Source organism: Peromyscus leucopus, chromosome 9 (assembly GCF_004664715.2).
Source record: "Peromyscus leucopus breed LL Stock chromosome 9, UCI_PerLeu_2.1, whole genome shotgun sequence".
Taxonomy (NCBI): domain Eukaryota; kingdom Metazoa; phylum Chordata; class Mammalia; order Rodentia; family Cricetidae; genus Peromyscus; species Peromyscus leucopus.
In genome coordinates, this window is record NC_051070.1 from 71,751,795 (window position 1) to 71,771,257 (window position 19,463).

The 19,463-nt window shown below is 39.0% G+C and overlaps 2 protein-coding genes across 2 annotated transcripts; both read right to left on the reverse strand.

Annotated features, from left to right (window-relative positions):
- Nucleotides 1-2,680: 2,680 nt before the first annotated feature.
- LOC114682258 (olfactory receptor 18-like) lies at nt 2,681-8,203 on the reverse strand. The gene is made up of 2 exons (XM_028856110.1): nt 7,284-8,203; nt 2,681-2,708 (listed from the first exon to the last, which is right to left on the reverse strand). The coding sequence occupies exons 1-2, from the start codon at nt 8,201-8,203 to the stop codon at nt 2,681-2,683; spliced, it is 948 nt and encodes a 315-aa protein (XP_028711943.1).
- A 10,119-nt stretch (nt 8,204-18,322) lies between these two features.
- On the reverse strand, nt 18,323-19,249 carry LOC114682252 (olfactory receptor 7E24-like). Its single transcript, XM_028856104.1, has one exon. The coding sequence runs from the start codon at nt 19,247-19,249 to the stop codon at nt 18,323-18,325; it is 927 nt and encodes a 308-aa protein (XP_028711937.1).
- Nucleotides 19,250-19,463: the final 214 nt, after the last annotated feature.

Here is a 19,463-nt window from a genome sequence, read left to right on the forward strand (position 1 = left end):
ACATCTATATACAGGTCTTTCAATTGCTTGGTTACAGTTACACCAAGATATTTTATATCTCTTGTAGCTATTATGTAGAATGTTGTCTCCCTGATTTCTTTCTCAGACAGTTTGTTGTTTGTATTTCGGAGGGCTACTGGTGTGTGTGTGTGTGTGTGTGTGTGTGTGTGTGTGTGTGTGTGTGTGTATTTTGTATCCAACCGCTTCGCTAAAGGTGTTTATCAGCTATAGGATTTCCATGGTAGAATTTTTGAGGTCACTTATGTAGACTATCATATAATCTATAAATAGCAATGCTCTGACTTCTTCCTGTCCATTGTGTATCCCCTTGATCTCCTTTTGTTGTTTTATTACTCTAGCTAGAACTTCAAATACTGTATTGAATAAATATCGAGAGAGTGGACAGCCTTGTCTTGTTCCTGATTTTAGTGGAACTGCTTTGAGTTTCTCTCCATTTAATTTGATGTTGGCTGTCAGCTTGCTGTATTGCCTTTATTAAGTTGAGGTATATTCCTTATATCTCTGATCTTTCCAAAACTTTTATCATGAAGGGGTACTGGATTTTGTCAAAGGCTTTTTCAGCATCTAATGAAATGATCATGTGGTTTTTGTCTTTCAGATTGTTTATGTAGTGGATTCATTGACAGCTTTCTGTACATTGAACTATCTCTGCATCTCTGGGATGAAGTCTATTTGATCATGATAGATGATGTTTTTGATGTGTTTGTTCTTGGATTCTGTTTGTGAGTATTTTATTGAGTATTGTTGCATCAATGTTCATGAGTAAAAATGGTCTGTAATTTTCTTTCTTTCTTGAAACTGCGTGTGATTTGGGTATCAAGATGATATTTGATTTCCTTGGATTTGTTGTTATGTCTCCCTTTTTGTTTCTGATTGTGTTAATTTGAATAGTCTCTGTCTTTTAGTTAGTTTGGATAAGGGTTTGTCTACCTTGTTTATTTTCTCAAAGAACCAACTTTGTTTCATTGATTCTTTGCATTTTTCTCTTGTTTCTATTTCATGGATTTCAGCCTTCAGTTTGGTTGTTTTCTATGATCTACTCCTCTTGGGTGTGTTTGCTTCTTTTTTTTTTCTAGAGCTTTCTGGTGTGTGGTTAAGTTGCTAGTATGAGATTTCTCTAATTTCTTTATGAAGGCATTTAGTGCTATAAACTTTCCTCTTGGCACTAATTTCATTGTGTCCCACAATGAGTATGTTTTACATTCATTGTCATTGAATTATAGGAAGTCTTTAATTTCTTTCTTTTTTTCTGCCTTGACCCAGTCATCATTCAGTAGAGAGTTGTTCAGTTTTCATGAGTTTGTAGGCTTTCTGTTGTTTCTGTTGTTGAAATCCAGTTTTAATCTTCAGTAGTTTATAGGGTACAGGGGATTATTTCAATTTTCTTGTATCTGTTGAGACTTGCTTTGTATCAAGTATGTGGTCAATTTTGGAGAAAGTTCCATAAAGATATATTCTTTTGTGTTTAGGTGAAATATTATATATATATATATATATATATATATATATATATATATATATATATATATATATAGTCCATTTGTTTCATACTGTCTGTTAGCTCCATTATTTCTCTGTTTAGTTTTTGTCTGGATGACCTTTCCATTGGTGAGAGCAGGTTATTGAAATCTCCCACTATTAATGTGTGAGGTTTGATATGTGATTTAAGCTTTAGTAATGTTCTTTTTTTTTTTTTACAAATGTCATAGATGTTAAGAATTGAAACATCATCTTGATAGATATTTCTTTTGATGAGTATGAAGTGTCCTCCATCTCTTTGACTAATTATGGTTGGAAGTCTGTTTTGTTAGATATTAGAAAGGCTACCACACCTTGCTTCTTGAGTCCATTTGCTTGGAAAATCTGTTTCCAATCCTTTACTCTGAGGTAATGTCTGTCTTTGATGTTAAGGTATGAATCTTGTATTCAGCAGAAGGATGGATCCTGTTTTCCTATCCATTCTGTTAGCCTATATCTTTTTATTTGGGGAATTGAGTTCATTGATATTGAGAGATATCAATGACCAATGATTGTTAATTCCTGTTATTTTGGTTTTGGTAGTGGTGGTGGTAGTGTGTGTGTGTGTGTGTGTGTGTGTGTGTGTGTGTGTGTGTGTGTTTCCATTCTTTTGGTTTTGCTGGTGTGAGATTATTTGATGTGTTTTCATAGATACAGTTAACTTCCTTGGGTTGGAGTTTTTCTTCTGTAGTGCTGGATTTGTGGATAGATATTGTTTAAATTTGACTTTGTCATGGAATATCTCCTTTTTCCCATCTATGGTGATTGAAAGTTTTGTCTGGTTTATGGCCTCTTACAGTCTTCAAGATATCTGTCCATGCCCTTCTGACTTTTAGAGTCTCTGTTGAGAAGTCAGGCCTAATTCTAATAGGGCTGCCTTTGTGTGTTACTTGGCCTTTTCCCTTTATAGCTTTTAATATCCTTTCTTTGTTCTGTATGTTTAGTGTTCTGATTATTAGGAGGGGGGAGACTTTCTAATCCAATCTGTTTGGTGTTCTGTAAGCTTCTTGTACCTTTATAAGCATGACCTTCTTATGGTTAGGAAAATTTTCTTCTATGTTTTTGTTAAAAATATTTTCTGAGCCTTTGAATTGGGATTCTTCTCCTTCTTCTATTCCTATTATTTTTAGGTTTGGTCTTTTCATAGTGTCCCAGATTTCATTGATGTTTTATGTCAGGAATTTTTTTATATTTAATGTTTGTTTGACTGATGTATGAATTTCTTCTATCATATTTTCTACATAGTCAATATTCATCATTGTAACCAGAGGCTTTTCTCTCTCTCACCCTGTGGCAAGGCTGCTTGTAAATAATCACTCAGAGGCTTAATATTAATTACAAACTCTTTGGCCTATTGCTCAAGGTTATTACTAACTAGGTCTTACAACTTAAATTTCTATTAATTTCTATTAATCTACATTTTGCCATATGGTCATGTTGTTACCTATCTGCTGGCATCTTGCTCCTTGGGCAGCTGGATAGCATCTGCACCCAACTTTGCCTTTCTTCTCCCTGTATCTCTGCTTGGATTTCCTGCCAGTCAGCTGTGTCGCTGTGACCCTGCCATTCATTTTCTCTAGAATTCAATTTCCTCATGGTCACATGAAAGGAAAGAGTGGATAGTTTGTGCCTAAGATCTCTTTGCTTCCTCTGAATTTCATAACTTTAAAAATCAGGTTGAGCAAAACTTTTTATTTTTTGCACTACTTGAAATATTTTTCCAATACTTCTCATTCAGAGAAAGAGTTCCTTGCCTCATCAGAGCAGGGCAAGAGTATAAATGGGTTGACATTGGCAGTCAAATAAAGTACTCCTCCAACCCATCCACAAAACTTCTTTAAATTGAAGAGGTTTTAGGCATTTATAGGCTGAGGGCATTGCTTTCATGAGAGTGAAGTAGAAGATGCCAAAGCACAATGGAGTCAGAGAATGAATAATTGTCACCAAAATTCAGAACTTCTGCCACCCAAGAATTTGTAAGACCCAAAATACAGCAGAGTTAGGTACAGCTCTGATGATCTCCTTAGCAACTCTGAAATCTGCATGCATTTCCCAGTTGTCTTTAACACTAACTCTACCTTCTGAGATACTTTCCCAAAGTTTCTCTACCTTTCATCAATTCCACCTTGCAGATAAGTCTACCGAAATCTTAGTCTCCCAGATAAATTTGTATTGTAAATTTGACTTCAAGCTTAGTCAGATTCCCTAAGTCCTAAATCCTTGTTGTGGGTTATTTTTTACATTACCTGAAGATGTGTGTTTTGCCTCACCTGCCTGAGTCATCTCATTGGTTTGATAAAGAGCTAAATGGCCAATAGCTTGGCAGGGGGTGGAGGGTTGGGTGGGACTTCCTGGCAGACAGAAGAACTCAGAGGGTTAGAATATAGATATGCAAGAGACACCAGTGAGACACAGAGAGGGTCAGACATACGGAATGGAAGAGAGATAAACTGCCACATGGTAGAATGTAGATTAACAGAAACAAGTTAATTTAATTCATAAGAGCTAGTTGAGAACAAGCCGAAGCTAAAGGCCAAGCTTTCATAACTTTTTTAAGCTTTCATAGTCAATAACGAGTCTCCATGTCATGATTGGGGAGCTGGAAGTCCCAATCCAGCTACAAGTTTTCCTTGCTAGTTTCATTCTGCCTCCTGTAAAATTTGAGGTAAAGGGTTTTTCTGTGGGGTAGATTCTCAGGTCTTCTCATTGTAACTACTACAGAGAAAACAAGTGTCTGTCACTGCATCCTACTTGATCCCAGGAGAGGGTAGATATTTACAGGACATTTTAGTTTGGGCTTAAAAAAAAAATCCAGTGACTACAGATCTACCTGTTGAGTCACACAGGAGAAGAGGTATTCCAGATTGCCTTGGAATGCTGGTGTCAGAAGACGGTGTCAGGATGACAGAACCATGGCACTAGGAGGGCCACTCTTCATCCGTCAGAGGTATTTAGTCAATCAGAGAGGGAGAGGGACACAGATGCAGAACTGCTAAATGTAAAGTCTAATTATTTCACTAAACAAATACAAACATTGAATTAATACCATAACTTTCAGATCACACTTGTGACATATGAATTACTAGTCTCAGTTTTAAGGGAGAATCATGGAATTTGGAGAGGGTAAGCCAGTTCCTCAGAACTGATCAGTTTAGCAAGGGAATCTGAATCCAGCTCTTGGCAGTGACCAATTCCCCACTCTCCTACATCTGCATTGGATTTTCTGCTCCACGAACACTAGCACAATTTTTATCTTTCAGTATGGGATTTGCATAGGAATGAATATTTCTGTCCAAAAATCCTTCATATGTTTATAAGTGTCTGTGTAAACTAGTCAAAAAACATTTTAGATAATTCCAAGTTCTATTGATTTCACCATTTTTATCTAAGTGCCCATGTTCAGAAACACTAAGTCTCAAAAAGGTGCACAGGATTTCACTTTTTAGGGTCCTGAAACTAATTAAAGTTATTTCAAAGTAAAAAGTTTTGGCCAGGCCAGTAGTGCATGCCTTTAATGCCAGCACTCAGAAGGCAGAGGCAGCAGGTCTCTGTGACTTCAAGGCCAGACTCATCTACAAAGTGAGTTCTGGGATAGCCAGAACTATTACACAGAAAAACCCTATTTCAAAAACACAAAAAGAAAAAGAAAAAACTTGTAATGATTTTCTTTACAAATCAGTTCACAAGCTCTCTTTGGAGATGAAAATGATGAGGGAAAGGAGGAAGAGAAGATTAAAATCCAAATTTAATTTCTTTCTCTGACAATGGTTATCACAGGAGAGCCTTCCCAAATGTTATTGAAAATGTAGGTGTGACTAAAAAGAGATACTGTTTATTATATAGTATTATATTCAAGTGTATATATAATTTTCAGAGGGACAGTTTCCTCTGGTAGCATTTGTTATCTCAATTGATCAGGAATTTAGTGAACTAAGACCAAGATCTTCATTAAGAACAAAGGCCATTGTATCATCTGTTTAATTCACCATTTTATTTCATTTTTATACATTTTCCACTTTAAGTACATTTCTTCATCCAAGGCTATCTCTCTAAATATAGTAACCACACATTACCAAAGTCAGTCAGAGTAAACAGCTGTGGACCCCAAACAACCCCATCAGTGCATCCCCACGTTAGGCTCTCACTCTGTCTCATTCTGGAGGAAGGCAAATTCCTTCATAGGAAATCAGCTCGAGACAATTCCACACAGCCACAAATTCCAGTGCATAGTTTGGAAAATGATATCTTCCCAGTCCTTCACTGTTATAAATCAGAGACCAGAATGTCAGGGCAGCAAGTTCCAAAAAGGAGCTGACACAAGTTTACCCCATTAGGAGATAGTCTTGTGACCATAGTGTGAAGGGGACATGATCAGACCTTGAAGTGGGAATGCATTCAAAGGACCTCACACCAGAGGCAGCATGGTGGGGCTGTGAAGGGTGAGACAGCCTTGCCTTCATTAGGAGAGATGCTTGAAGTGGGAGAGGAAGAGAATTATATGCCATGTACAGCATGATGTGGGTTCTAAAAGGGAAAGAGAGGCCCCTCAGTGGCACTCAGAAACATCCTACAGAACAAATGTTTATTACTTCTATAGTTTGCCTGGAGGTAGGAAATCCCTCACCATTTCCTTGGTCAGACACAGTGTACATGTGTCCTAGTGCTTTCTACTGCTGTGATAAATGTCATGATCAAAAGCAACTTGGGTAGGAAACAGTTTATTTGATGTATACATCCCAATCACAGTCCACCATTGAGGGAAGCTGGTGTCAGAACTCAAACAAAAGTGGAGGCCAAAGAAGAAAGTTATTTACTGGATTGTTTCTAAGCTCTTTTTCAAGTACCTTTATTATATCTCCAAGAGCCACCTGCCCAAGAGTAGCACTGCCTGGTGTGGGCTGTGCCCTCCCACATCAATTATCACTCAAGAAAATGACACACAGACATGCTTACAGACAATTCTAATGGAAATGGTTCCTCAATGGATGTTCCTTCTTCATGTTGACTCTATTTGGGAAAAACTAACCAGCATGCAAGGGGAAATGGAAGAGTCAGGTACTGAGTAGGATCATGAATTTATCTTGCCATTGTAAGGAGAGGGAACTGGATTGCTCTCCTCCTATCCATTCACCCACTCCTGCCTGAGTACTCAAAGCAGGGTTGTCTTTAGAGAAGAAATATTACAGGAGAGTGTGGCCTGAATTCTGAGATGTAGAGGGGCAGGTACAGGGTCTCGTATCTAACATCCACCATTGATCATTGTCTCAAGCTATCCTCAGGATCAATGGGAGAGAAAATCCAAGTGAAACCTGCAGGTCAAGGATGTCTAAGGATGAGGCACTCTGAGCTTTCACCTTCCACATTAGCATGTCTATTCATATCTTCCTTGTTCATGGCCTGTTGACAAGATTGGTTATCTGTCATTTCTAAAACACAATCTCAGCAGACTAGCCACTTTAAATTGGCTTATGTGAAGCTTTGTATGTTGCTTACATTCATACCATAAGGGAATGTTCAACAATGTACACCATTCATGCATAGAAAAATTTCATCTCAGCAACTTCAATTTTGTGCATTTCTATAACTACCCATCCACCATATATGCAAACTCAATGACCACCACTTTATCATGCAATATTGTGAAGTATCAGTTAGTAATAATGTCTGCATCATCAACTGGGATTTACATGTAGAGTGTACTACATATATAAATGCAAGTTTATAAAGAATGTCTAGTCTAGAATGCTCTGCTAAGAATCTTCCTTAAGGCAGTTTTAATGTCCTTGTTCCGCAGGCTGTAGATGAAGGGATTCAACATAGGTGTGACCACAGTGTACATCACTGAGGCCACTGCATTATTTATAGGAGAATGTGACAGAGAGGAGCTGAAGTACACTCCTAGTCCTGTTCCATAAAACAGGCAAACAACGGACAAATGAGACCCACAGGTGGAGAAGGTTTTGTGCCTCCCACTTGATGATGGTGATCTTATGATGGAAGAAACTATTTTAAAGTAAGAGAAAACAATTCCTGAAATAGGAATTAACCCAAAGAGAGTGCCTATACTGAATCTGACTATGGTATTGGTGACAGTATCAAAATGGGCAAGTTTAAGGACTTCAGAAGGGCCACAGAAGAAGTTGGAAATTTCAATAAAATCCTCACAGTTGGAAAAATTTAATATTGCTACATAGTGCAACTGTAATTCCGCAAGGCTAAAGAGAAAAGACCCTAGAAGTAAGACCCCACAGCGACTGGGATTCATAATGACCTGGTAGTACAGGGGGTGGCAGATGGCCACAAACCGGTCATATGCCATCACAGCCAGAAGCATGTTATCCATACATCCAAAAATTATAAACAGTGACATCTGTGTCAGGCAGCCCACATAGGAGATGACTTGGCAATGATTTTGGATGTCCACAATCACCCTTGGAACAGTGGTGGAGATGAAACAAATATCAACTATGGACAGGTTGGAGAGGAAGAAGTACATGGGTGTGTGTAGATGGGAGTCAGAGCTTACTGTCAGGATGATGAGCAGATTTCCAAACAGGGCCAAGATATACATAGACAAGTAAAGGCCTAAGAGGACAGTCTGGACATCTGGATCTTCTGAGAGTTGAATGAAATGGAATTCTGGTACACATGATGAGTTTCTCATGTTTTTATTTCTTGAACATCTTCTGGAGGAAGCCAAAAATGTTGTTAACAATGGTACCAGCATGCATATAGACCTTTTTTGTAATTTGAGTCAAGTAATTACAAATATTGATTATTTCCTCAAGCTTATTGTGACTTCATTAATAATTGCTCAGTTGTGGCAAATGCCATACTCTAAATAGTATTTTGTTCTTGGCTCATGTATTCCCTCTTATGAGTACCATATTGAATACAGTAATCTAAATGATGTGAGGCCAGAATTACTGTAAACAGCTGGCCTGTAGACACAGTAAAATGAAGCAAACACCTTTAAGACAAAATGGATATTTTGCAGAAGCTTCACTTTAGGAAAACTGTCACTCAAATCAAATAAAAACTTGAAGCTATTTTTTATTGCAATAACATGGAGCAGGCTTATTATTCTCAGAATATCTCTGACAGTGTAAAGTCCTAGTCTCTAAGACAAAATTAACAATTCCTACCCAGAAAAATGTATTCAGGTTCCAGTGTCTTCTATAGGTTTTTTGCCTTTGACTTAAAAAGAATATTCTCCATTTTTTTTTTTTGGTTTGAGATTCAAGTCTTCCAATAAAACTTAGATTTTTAAAACCTATTAGTACATGTATCCCTTATTTCTCTTAGTATATGTAAATTTTTGTAAATATATCTTAGTTAAATCCACATTATCACAGAACATCTCTGTCCACAACTGTTAAGATGTCCAGTGATGTTAAAAAATTGTCAATAAATATAGTTGAAATTTTATGCTGCAAAACTAATTTGCGTGGAACATCTCCACATAATCTCAGTGTAAAATATCTTGTATAAAAACATGATTTTCCTGCTGCGGATATTGCTTTATATAAATAAAACACTGATGGCCAGTGACCGGACAGGAAGTATAGGCAGGACAAGGAGAGAGGAGAATTGGGGAAACAGGAAGAAGGAGAGAGAGACACTGCAGCCACCGCCAGGACAAGCAACATGTAAAGACACCAGTAAGCCATGAGCCACGTGGCAAGGTATCTTAAATGGGTTAATTTAAGATATGAGATCAGTTAGCAAGAAGCCTGCCACTGCCATACAATTTATAAGTATGATTTATAAGTTTGTAAGAGTGGTTATTTTATACTTGGATTATGGGACTGCCGGGCTTGGTGGAACCTGAAGAGAAGCTCTCCAGCAACATTTTCCAGCCAGGCTGTGATGGTGCATGCCTTTAATCCCAGCACTTGGGAGGTAGAGGCAGGCATATCTCTGTGAGTTCGAGGCCAGCCTGGTCTCCAAAGTTAGTTCCAGGAAAGGCGCAAAGCTACACAGAGAAACCCTGTCTCGAAGAACAAAAAAAATAAATTAATTAATTAAATAAAAACCATGATTTTCCTATGTTTAAGCAATGCCATTGATCTTTTGAAGTGCAATCAGGTTGATCCAGAGCCCTAATTTAAGTCCCTCCTCCTTCGAGAGTAAAGTGATTTGCATGTGAGTCAGGCCTGGTGCATAGATGTCAATGTGCTAATTTCACCTACAGAGGAAATTTCATGTTCACTCTTTGGTCAGAGCACACAGAATTCCTTAAAACATAAAAGGCTTAAAATACAGAAAGTATTAGTGATGTAAACACATGGGCAATGCCCTAAAGGCTAAAGCAGATACCACTTGCTTTTCCACTGTTAGAGGTCTGTTAGAGGAGATAATGTTATTGAAGATCACTTAAATTGTGTAGACTAGTGGGTCTCTGAACAGTTAACAGTGTATATTAGTATTTTTCCCATGGCTATTTAAAGTATCACAAGATCAGGGACTTCACAGGCCAATTTAATCAGAATATGTACATGGGAAATACTAGATTATACTTACTTAAACCTGGGTTAGAAACAACTGCCTTATGGTCCAGAGGATGCCTGGACCAGTCTACTTTGGTGACAAGGCTAGCATATAACCTACCTGTCCTCATAGAGCATTTGTCCAGTGACAGATGGAGGCAGACACAGAGATCAACGGCCAGGCACCAGGCTGAGTTCCAGGAATCCAACTGCTGAGAGAGAGGAGAGTTAGTGCAAGTGAGGGACATAGAGATTATGATGGGAAGATGTGCAGAGATGACCGGCCACACTAGTGGAAACCCATGAACTGTGAACTGGTGGCTGTGTAGCCCCCATGGGACTGGACTAGGCCCTCTGGACAAAAAAGATGGTTGTTTGTCTCGAACTGTTTGGGGGGCACCCAGGCAGGAGGATCGGCATCTGTCCCTGGTGCATGGGCAGGCTTCTGGGAATCGGGTGCCTGTGGTGTGACACCTTGCACAGCCTTGGTGCAGTGGGAAGGAGCTTGGACCTGCCTGGCTCAGTGGGCTGGGCTCTGCTGACTCCCCATGGGAGACCTCGATTTGAGGGATGTGGGGATGCGGGGTGGCTTGCGAAAGAGGTTGTGGGGTAGAAGGAGGGAGGAGGGGTGGTCTGTGGATAGCATGAGGAGTGAGTAGAAAATTTCTTAATAAAGAAAAATTAAGTTTAAAAAAAAAGAAACCACTGCCTTAGAATATTTCCTGGCATTTACGAAGTATTCAATTAATACTTTTGAAGCAATAATACTTTTTTAAAAAGATTTATTTATTTATTATATACACACAAGAGGGAGCCAGATCTCACTACAGATGATTATTAGCCACTATGTGGGTGCTGGGAACTGAACTCAGAACCTCTGGAAGAGCAGGCAGTGCTCTTAACCTCTGAGCCATCTCTCCAGTCCCGCAATAATACTTTTAACAAGAAACTCACCATTACTAAATTGTAAGTGTTTTATCTTATGTATGTCAGATGTGATATGTTACAGAAATTTGAATTATGATGAATGAAGTGTGAGTTTAGTGGCTCTGCATGATTTCATTGTCTAGTGCATCTATGTCAATGATTGATAGGAACTCAGGGGACAGATTTTTCCAGTGATATTTCTATATAAATGTCTATTGAAGTATGTATAAAAAGACATTTAAAATTAACCTAATACATACTTGATACACATTCAGAAGTATGCAATACAGCAAATCCTGTCCCTAAAACATATTTGCTAACACTGAAATGTGGTTCTAAGTCTGTCTGTGAGTTTCCCATATCTATTGCACAGGTATTAGCTGAATCATTCTCTCATGGACAGACATTCATTAGTGTTAAGTGCCATATTTATATAGGAAAAACTGGAAACTAAGGATAATAAACTGACATTTAAAGGGACCTATAGATTGCTTAGGAAATATTAAACCACAGAAAGTAGCTCAAGGAGTGCTCCCAGTTGTCTTTTCAGGAGAGCACAGTTCTGCCAGGCAGACAGAAGAACTTTGATCAATAGCCACCCTGTCAAAGCAATCCTGGTCTGTCCTCAGAGAACTATGACAACAGTATACATGAAAATCTCCCCATTTCTCCAAACAATCACATTTGGAATTTCTGTCTCTGTAAAACATAGTTAATTACTAAAATGTAACTTCGGGCTATGAAACTGTAAAAGCAAACAGGGATTTCTGACCCTGACTGGCTCTCTTCTGTCCATGATCCAGGCATGCACACTGACTAAAAGAATTTTCCCTTGTTAATCTCTAAGTAGTCAAGTGTTTTCTAACTGAGCAGGCTGGTTAATTCTGTCACAAAATTACTTCAGTCATCCAAAACGCATCTATCTTCCTCTGTTCATGCCATTAGCTATTTAGTTACCTTTTAAAAATATGGTAACTGAAAAAAATGTGGTAACAGTCACACTTGCAACAAGAGATGTCTGTGTCTTTTAATATTCATCAGTTAGTTGTTCCTATAAAAACAATCAATATCACCTGGATCCTATTACCCCTTTTTGTATCACTGTATAAACTATTGACTTTATGATACTACAACATTTAAATACCATCTGCTTTCATGATGATTTCCCTACTTTTCCCATTAATGACATCCTCCTAATATGTGCCACCAAAAATGGCAAAATCTACCTAATTATAATTCTTCAAACATAATGCAATAGGAGATGCACTTACATGTAGAATATATTTCTATTTGTTTCCAATAAAGAAGACAGTGGCCTTGGTTCAGAATCAGTGAATTGTGAGAACATTTATGATTTATTCCATAGCCCATGCTCATACAAAAACCACAAGACAAAACCCCATATCCATTCATAAAATGATAAAATTGGCATTGGATTTATTTGTCCAAATTTAAAATCCTATGAATATAGAAAATTTCTATGAATTTAATGGAGAGTATTTCCAAAGGCCATTGGACAATAAAATTATTTGAAACTCTGAAGTGGGTCTTCACACAATACACAAAATTGACCTTCCATTTCTTTTTATGCCTGTACGTTCTTTTTTTTTCTGGAGAGAATATGTATAATTTTAGGATAACCCAGTAGTGCAGCTATTAAATACCATTTGATGAGCCAACAAGTTCATGACATGGAATGAAACACCAGAAAATTTTATCTTGGATAAATTTCTCGGTCACATTCTTGAATTGAATCAATTTCTAGGTCATATTCTTGAATTGAATGAAAATGTAAAGGAAACTAAATACGTGGAAGTCAGTGTTTTGAGAGGAGAAAGTGTCTACTTAATGTTTAAAATATGTATTGTTCATTTCACATCACTGCCAATGACTCCTTAGGCCCGATAAGACCAAAAAAGAAAAAAAATGAAAGTTAAAAGTGTTAAGTTACATCAATGCACAAAATATACTATTTATTTTCTTTCTTTTTTTTCTTTTTTTTTTTGTTTTTTTGTTTTGTTTTGTTTTTTTGTTTTTCGAGACAGGGTTTCTCTGGGTAGCTTTGCGCCTTTCCTGGGACTCACTTGGTAGCCCAGACCGGCCTCGAACTCACAGAGATCCGCCTGGCTCTGCCTCCCCGAGTGCTGGGATTAAAGGCGTGCACCACCACCACCCGGCAAAATATACTTATATAAGGAGGAGAGTACAAAGAAAAAATACTTACTAAAACTTGGTCACATGATAGTTAAGGTGTCTCAGAATTACTAATAACATGTCCTAACTCACATAAGTATATAGCAGAGACAAAATAATTCAGAACAAATGTGGCATTCTTTGATTCTGGCGTGTTTTGATTTGGTCTTAATTTTGGGATTATTTTTATATTTCAAATTATAGTAAAATGACAATATACCATATATATACTTCCTTCCATTTCACCTTCAAACCCTCTTTATAATTCACCCCACTCTACTTCACATTCATGGCTTCTCTACCCATTCATTGTTATTTTATGCATGTATACATATTTTCATTTTAATAATTATATTGTTTTAACAAGATATCAAGAAGTCTTAACAGCACATAACTTTTTAGGCTCTCATGTTTTCAAACCACAAATGATATAGGGATCTGACTGCATTTCCTCATTGAAAACTTACTGGCTGAGCCTCAGAATGATGGAGGATGCTGACAGCAGCAAAAATACTCAGAAAAATAGAATGCAGAATGCAGTCTTTGTAGACCTGTAAACCCAGCACTTCAGAGGGTGAAGCCAAATATGGACCAAGGGAACTAGAAAAGCCTGAGGTGAATTGTTGTTTCAATGTTTGAGACTGTTCCAAATACACCTCAAATATACTACCCGCCATTCACACAGCAGAACTAAACATTCCATTATAAAAGATCTAGAAACCACACAGAAAAGAAGACATGGGTCTTTTTTTTCTGGTTTAAAGCATTATGAAACAGTTGTTCACAGAAAAGTTTATTTTGTGTTTTACTCAGGCAAAGTAACTCACACAAGACTTCACTCTTTTCTAATTCACCACCTACTACATGTTACACAGAAACACTGTCTTTGTCTTTCATTTTCCGTAAAATAATATAATTAGGCAGAGGCTTATAATTTTGGAACTTTGAAGAACTATTCAGATGAAGTAAGATACATAAAATATAAACCTCAGATTTTCCACCAGGGCAGACCTTATAGTCACACACTCATAGTAGCTTTCTTCAAAGATATAATTACTGAATCACCCTCACCATCATGTCACAGTACTTTATATTGCTTATAAAACAACTTAGTTGGACATATTTGCTGCTCTCTTTGGTCATAGGAGTAAGCAGAAGAGACACTGGGGACAGTCTGATGAGAATTTGAGAACTACCATCTCAACTAAGAACATAAGATACCAGGAGATAGGTTCAAATTATACTTATTATACCATCAGGCTACCCAAATTATCACAGTTCATATGATTAGAAAGAAATAATAATTCTTGTCATCTCTTCTCATCCACAATTCCCTCAGAACTTACATGACTAAACTGTGGGTCTGTGTGGCCATAATGAAAGGCTGTAGATATGGCAAAACTTCCTTGCTTGTTGGCTGGTGAAGGCTCACTCTTGAATCCTGAAGTGAATATAATAGCAAGAGCTTTCTGATGCAGAAAAAACACTGTAGGAAGAGCAAACAGGGATATATAGTCCCAATTACACAGATCAAGCTGATGACCTGAAGGGACGGGCTAACTAATTATTCTTACATAACCTTAGAACCTCAATGCACAGAGCTGGTGATTATTCATACTGGTCCAAAATATTGCAATCTCTAAGGAATTCCTGCTGTTGATGGAGGAAGCAGAAGAGATGTTCTCAAGACGTTAGGTATGAGGTCCTAAATTTTTCATTTTCCATTTTGTTTCAGTTTGGGCTCTCTTTAGTTGTTGTTGTTGTTGTTGTTGTTGTTGTTGTTGTTGCTGCTGCTGTTTTTTCTGTTGTTAAATTCTACTGAATGTGCTATTCTGTGTCTGCAGAAATCTATTTCTTTCATGTGTGGCAACCTGAAGACCAAGATTCAATCTCAAGATTCATGCCATAACACATGGATGTCTGTGCAAAGGAAAGGTGGATGAGATCTACATGAGCGGACTGGATGTGGAGGGGAGGGTAGTGGAGGGCAAGGAGTGGGGAATGAGAACATGGGGAAATGGGAGGGTAGGACTGGAGCAGGGACAAAGTGGGAGGGCAGGGAGGAAGATGCCATGGTGTATTGGGACATCATGGGAGTGGGAGGATGTAGGATGCTGGGAAGGCTCTGAGGAGTCCACAAGGCTGACCCCAACTTAGTCTGCTGGCAGTGGTCCAGAGGGTGCCTGGACCAGTGTACTCTGGTGACCAGCCTAGCAAATAACCTATCTGTCATCATAGAGCCTTTGTCCAGTGACTGATGGAGGCAGATGCAGAGATCTATGGCCAGGCACCAGGCTGAGCTCCGGGAATCCAGTTTATGAGAGAGAGGAAGAATTCTGCAGGCGGGGGATGTCGAGGACAAAATGGGAGGACCTGGGGAGATGACCGGCCACACAGGTGGAAGCCCATGAACTGTGGACTGGTGGCTGTGGAGCCCGCATGGGACAGGACAGGGCCCTCTGGATACGGAAGATGGTTGTTTGGCTCCAACTGTTTTCGGGTGCCCAGGCAGTGGGATTGAGATCTGTCCCTGGTCTATGGGCGGGCTTCTGGGAATCAGGTGCCTGAGGTGTGACTCCATGCACAGCCTTGGTGCAGTGGAAAGGGGCTTGGGCCTGCCTGAGCTCAGTTGGCTGGGCTCTGCAGACTCCCCGTGGGAGACCTCCATTTGGGGGATATAAGGATGCAGGGCGGCTTGGGAGAGAGAGCTGGGGTTATAGAAGGGAGGAGAGGAGATCTGCGTATGGTGTGTGGAGTAAGTGGAGGGTTTCTAAATAGAGAAAAATGGAAAAAAAAAAAAAAAGAATCAGGCCAGAGAGATCTTTGACTCTTCAGGAAATCCCACTGTTGACATTGACCTCTGCTCATCAAAAGGTCTCTTACAAGCTTCTGTGCCCATCAGTGCCTCCACTGACATCTAAAAGACCCTCACAGGGGGAGCAGATATCTGTGAGTTCAAGGCCAGACTCAGCTACAAAGTGAGTTCTGGGACAGCTAGGGCTGTAACACAGAGAAATCCTATTTCAAAAACACAAAAAGAAAAAATTTTTAAATTGTAATGATTTTATTTCCAAATCAGTTAACAAGCTCTATTTGGAGATGAAAATGATGAGGGAAAGGAAGAAGAGAAAATTAAAATCCTATTTTAATTTGTTTCATTGACCATGGTTATCAAAGAAAAACCTTCACCAATGTTATTCAAAATATAAGTGTGAATTAAAAGATATACTGTTTATTATATAGTATTGCATTCAAGTGTACATATAATTTTCAGAGGGGACATTTCCTCTAGCACCAGTTGTGATCTCCATTGATCGGGAAATTAGTGGTCTAAGACCATGATCAATTCATTAAGAACAAATGCCATTGAATCATCTATTTAATTCACCGTTTTATTTTATTTTTATAAATATTCCACATTAAGTACATTTCTTCAACCAAGGCTCTCTCTCTAAATGGAGTAACCATACATTACCAACAAAGTCAGTCAGAGTTAACAGCTGTGGGCCCCAAACAACCCCATCGGTGCATCCCCAGGTTAGGCTCTCACTCTGTCTCATTCTGGAGGAAGGCAAACTCCTTCACAGGAAATCAACTGGAGACAATTCCACACAGCCACAAATCCCAATGCATAGATTGGAAATTAATATCTTCCAAGTCCTTCACTGTTATAAATCAGAGACCAGAATATCAGGGCATCAGGTTCCAGAAAGGAGCTGAAACAAGTTTGTCCCATTAGGAGATAGTCTTGTGACCATAGTGGGAAGGGGACATGATCAGACCTTGAAGTGGGAATGCATTCAAAGGACCTCACACCAGAGGAAGCATGGTGGGACTGTGAAGGTAGAGAGCTTGATGTGTGAGAGGAGGAAAGTTACCTGCCTTGTACAGCATGATGTGAGTTCTAAAAGGGAAAGAGAGGCCCCTCAGTGGCCCTCAGAAACATCCTACAGAACAAATGTTTATTACTAGAATAGTTTGTCTGGGGGTAGGAAGTCCCTCACCATTTCCTTGGTCAGACACAGTGTACATGTGTCCTAGTGGTTTCTACAGCTGTGATAAATGCCATGACCAAAAGCAACTTGGGTAGGAAACAGTTTATTTGATGTATACATCCCAATAACAGTCCATCATTGAGGGAAGCTGGTGTCAGAACTCAAACAGAAGTGGAGGCCATGGAAGAAAGCTACTTACTGGCTTATTTCTAAGCTATTTTTCAAGTGCCTTTCTTACACCTCCAAGAACCACCTGCGCAAGGGTAGCAGTGCCCAAAGTGGGCAGGGCCCTCCCACATCAATTATCACTCAAGAAAATGTCACACAGACATGATTACAGACAATTCTAATGGGAGCTTTTCCTCAATGGATATTCCTTCTTCAAACTGACTCTATTTGGGAAAAACTAACCAGCATGCCAAGGGAAATGGAAGAGTCAGGTACTGAGTAGGATCATGAATTTATCTTGTCATTGTAAGGAGGGGGAACTGGATTGCTCTCACCTCATCCTCCTACCCACCCACCCCAGTCTGAGTACTCAAAGCAGGGTTGTCTTTAGAGAGGACAGACTACAGGAGAGTATGGCTTGATTTCTGGGACATAGAGGGGCAAGTAGAGGGTCTCATATCTAACATCCACCATTGATCATTGTTTCAAGCTATCCTCAGGATCAATGGGAGAGAAAATCCAAGTGAAACCTTCAGGTCTAGGATGGCTAAGGATGAAGCATACTAAGATTTCCCCTTCCACATAATGATATCTATTCATAACTTCTTGTTCATGGTCTGTTCAAGGCAGCCTGGCTGACAAGACTGGTTATCTGTCATTTCTGAATCACAATCTCAGCTGACTAGCCACTTTAAAAGGCTTAAGTGCAGCTTTTAGGTGTTGCTTACACTCCTACTGTAAGGGGTTGTTCAATGTGCACCATTTATCCCTAGAAAAGTTTCATCTCTCCAACTTCAATTTTTGTGCATTTCCGAAGCTGCACATCCACCATATGTGCAACCTCAACGACCATCACTTTATTATGCATTATTGTGAAGCATCAATTAGTAATAGTGTGTGAGTCAATACCTGGGATTTACATGTACAGTTTGTATGGTGGGTTTGTGTGTGTGTGTATGTGTGTGTGTGTGTGTGTGTGTGTGTGTGTAAATTTATAAAGAATGTCAGTGATTACAATGCTCTGCTAAGAATCTTCGTTAAGGCAGTTTTAATATCCTTGTTCCGCAGGCTGTAGATGAAGGGATTCAACATAGGTGTGACCACACTGTACATCACTGAGGCCACTGCATTATTTCTAGGAGAATGTGACAGAGAGGAGCTTAAGTAAACTCCTACTCCTGTTCCATAAAACAGGCAAACAACGGACAAATGAGACCCACAGGTGGAGAAGGTTTTGTGTCTCCCACTTGATGATGGTGATCTGATGATGGAAGAAACTATTTTAAAGTAAGAGAAAACAATTCCTGAAATAGGAATTAACCCAAAGAGAGTGCCTATACTGAATCTGACTATGGTATTGGTGACAGTATCAAAATGGGCAAGTTTAAGGACTTCAGAAGGGTCACAGAAGAAGTTGTAAATTTCAATAAAATCCTCACATTTGGAAAAATTTAATATTACCACATAATGCAACTGTAATTCCACAAGGCTAAAGAGAAAAGATCCAAGAAGTAAGACCCCACAGCGACTGGGATTCATAATGACCTGGTAATATAGGGGGTGGCAGATGGCCACAAACCGGTCATACGCCATCACAGCCAGAAGCATGTCATCCATACATCCAAATATTATGAACAGTGACATCTGTGTCAGGCAACCCACATAGGAGATGACTTGGCAGTGACTTTGGATGTCCACAATCACCCTTGGAACTGTGGTGGAGATGAAACAAATATCAACTATGGACAAGTTGGAGAGGAAGAAGTACATGGGTGTGTGAAGGTGGGAGTCAGAGCCTACTGTCAGGATGATGAGCAGGTTTCCAAACAGGGCCAAGATATACATAGACAAGTAAAGGCCTAAGAGGACAGTCTGGACGTCTGGATCTTCTGAGAGATGAATGAAATGGAATTCTGGTACACATGTTGAGTTTCTCATGTTTTCATTTCTTGAACATCTTCTGGAGGAAGCCAAAAATGTTGTTAACAATGGCACCAGCATGCATTAGACCTTTTTATAATTTGAGTCAAGTAAGTACAAATATTGATTATTTTCTCAAGCCTATTGTGACTTTATTAATAATTCCTCAGTTATGGCAAATGCCATACTCTAAATAGTATTTTGTTCTTGGCTCATTTATTCCCTCTTATGA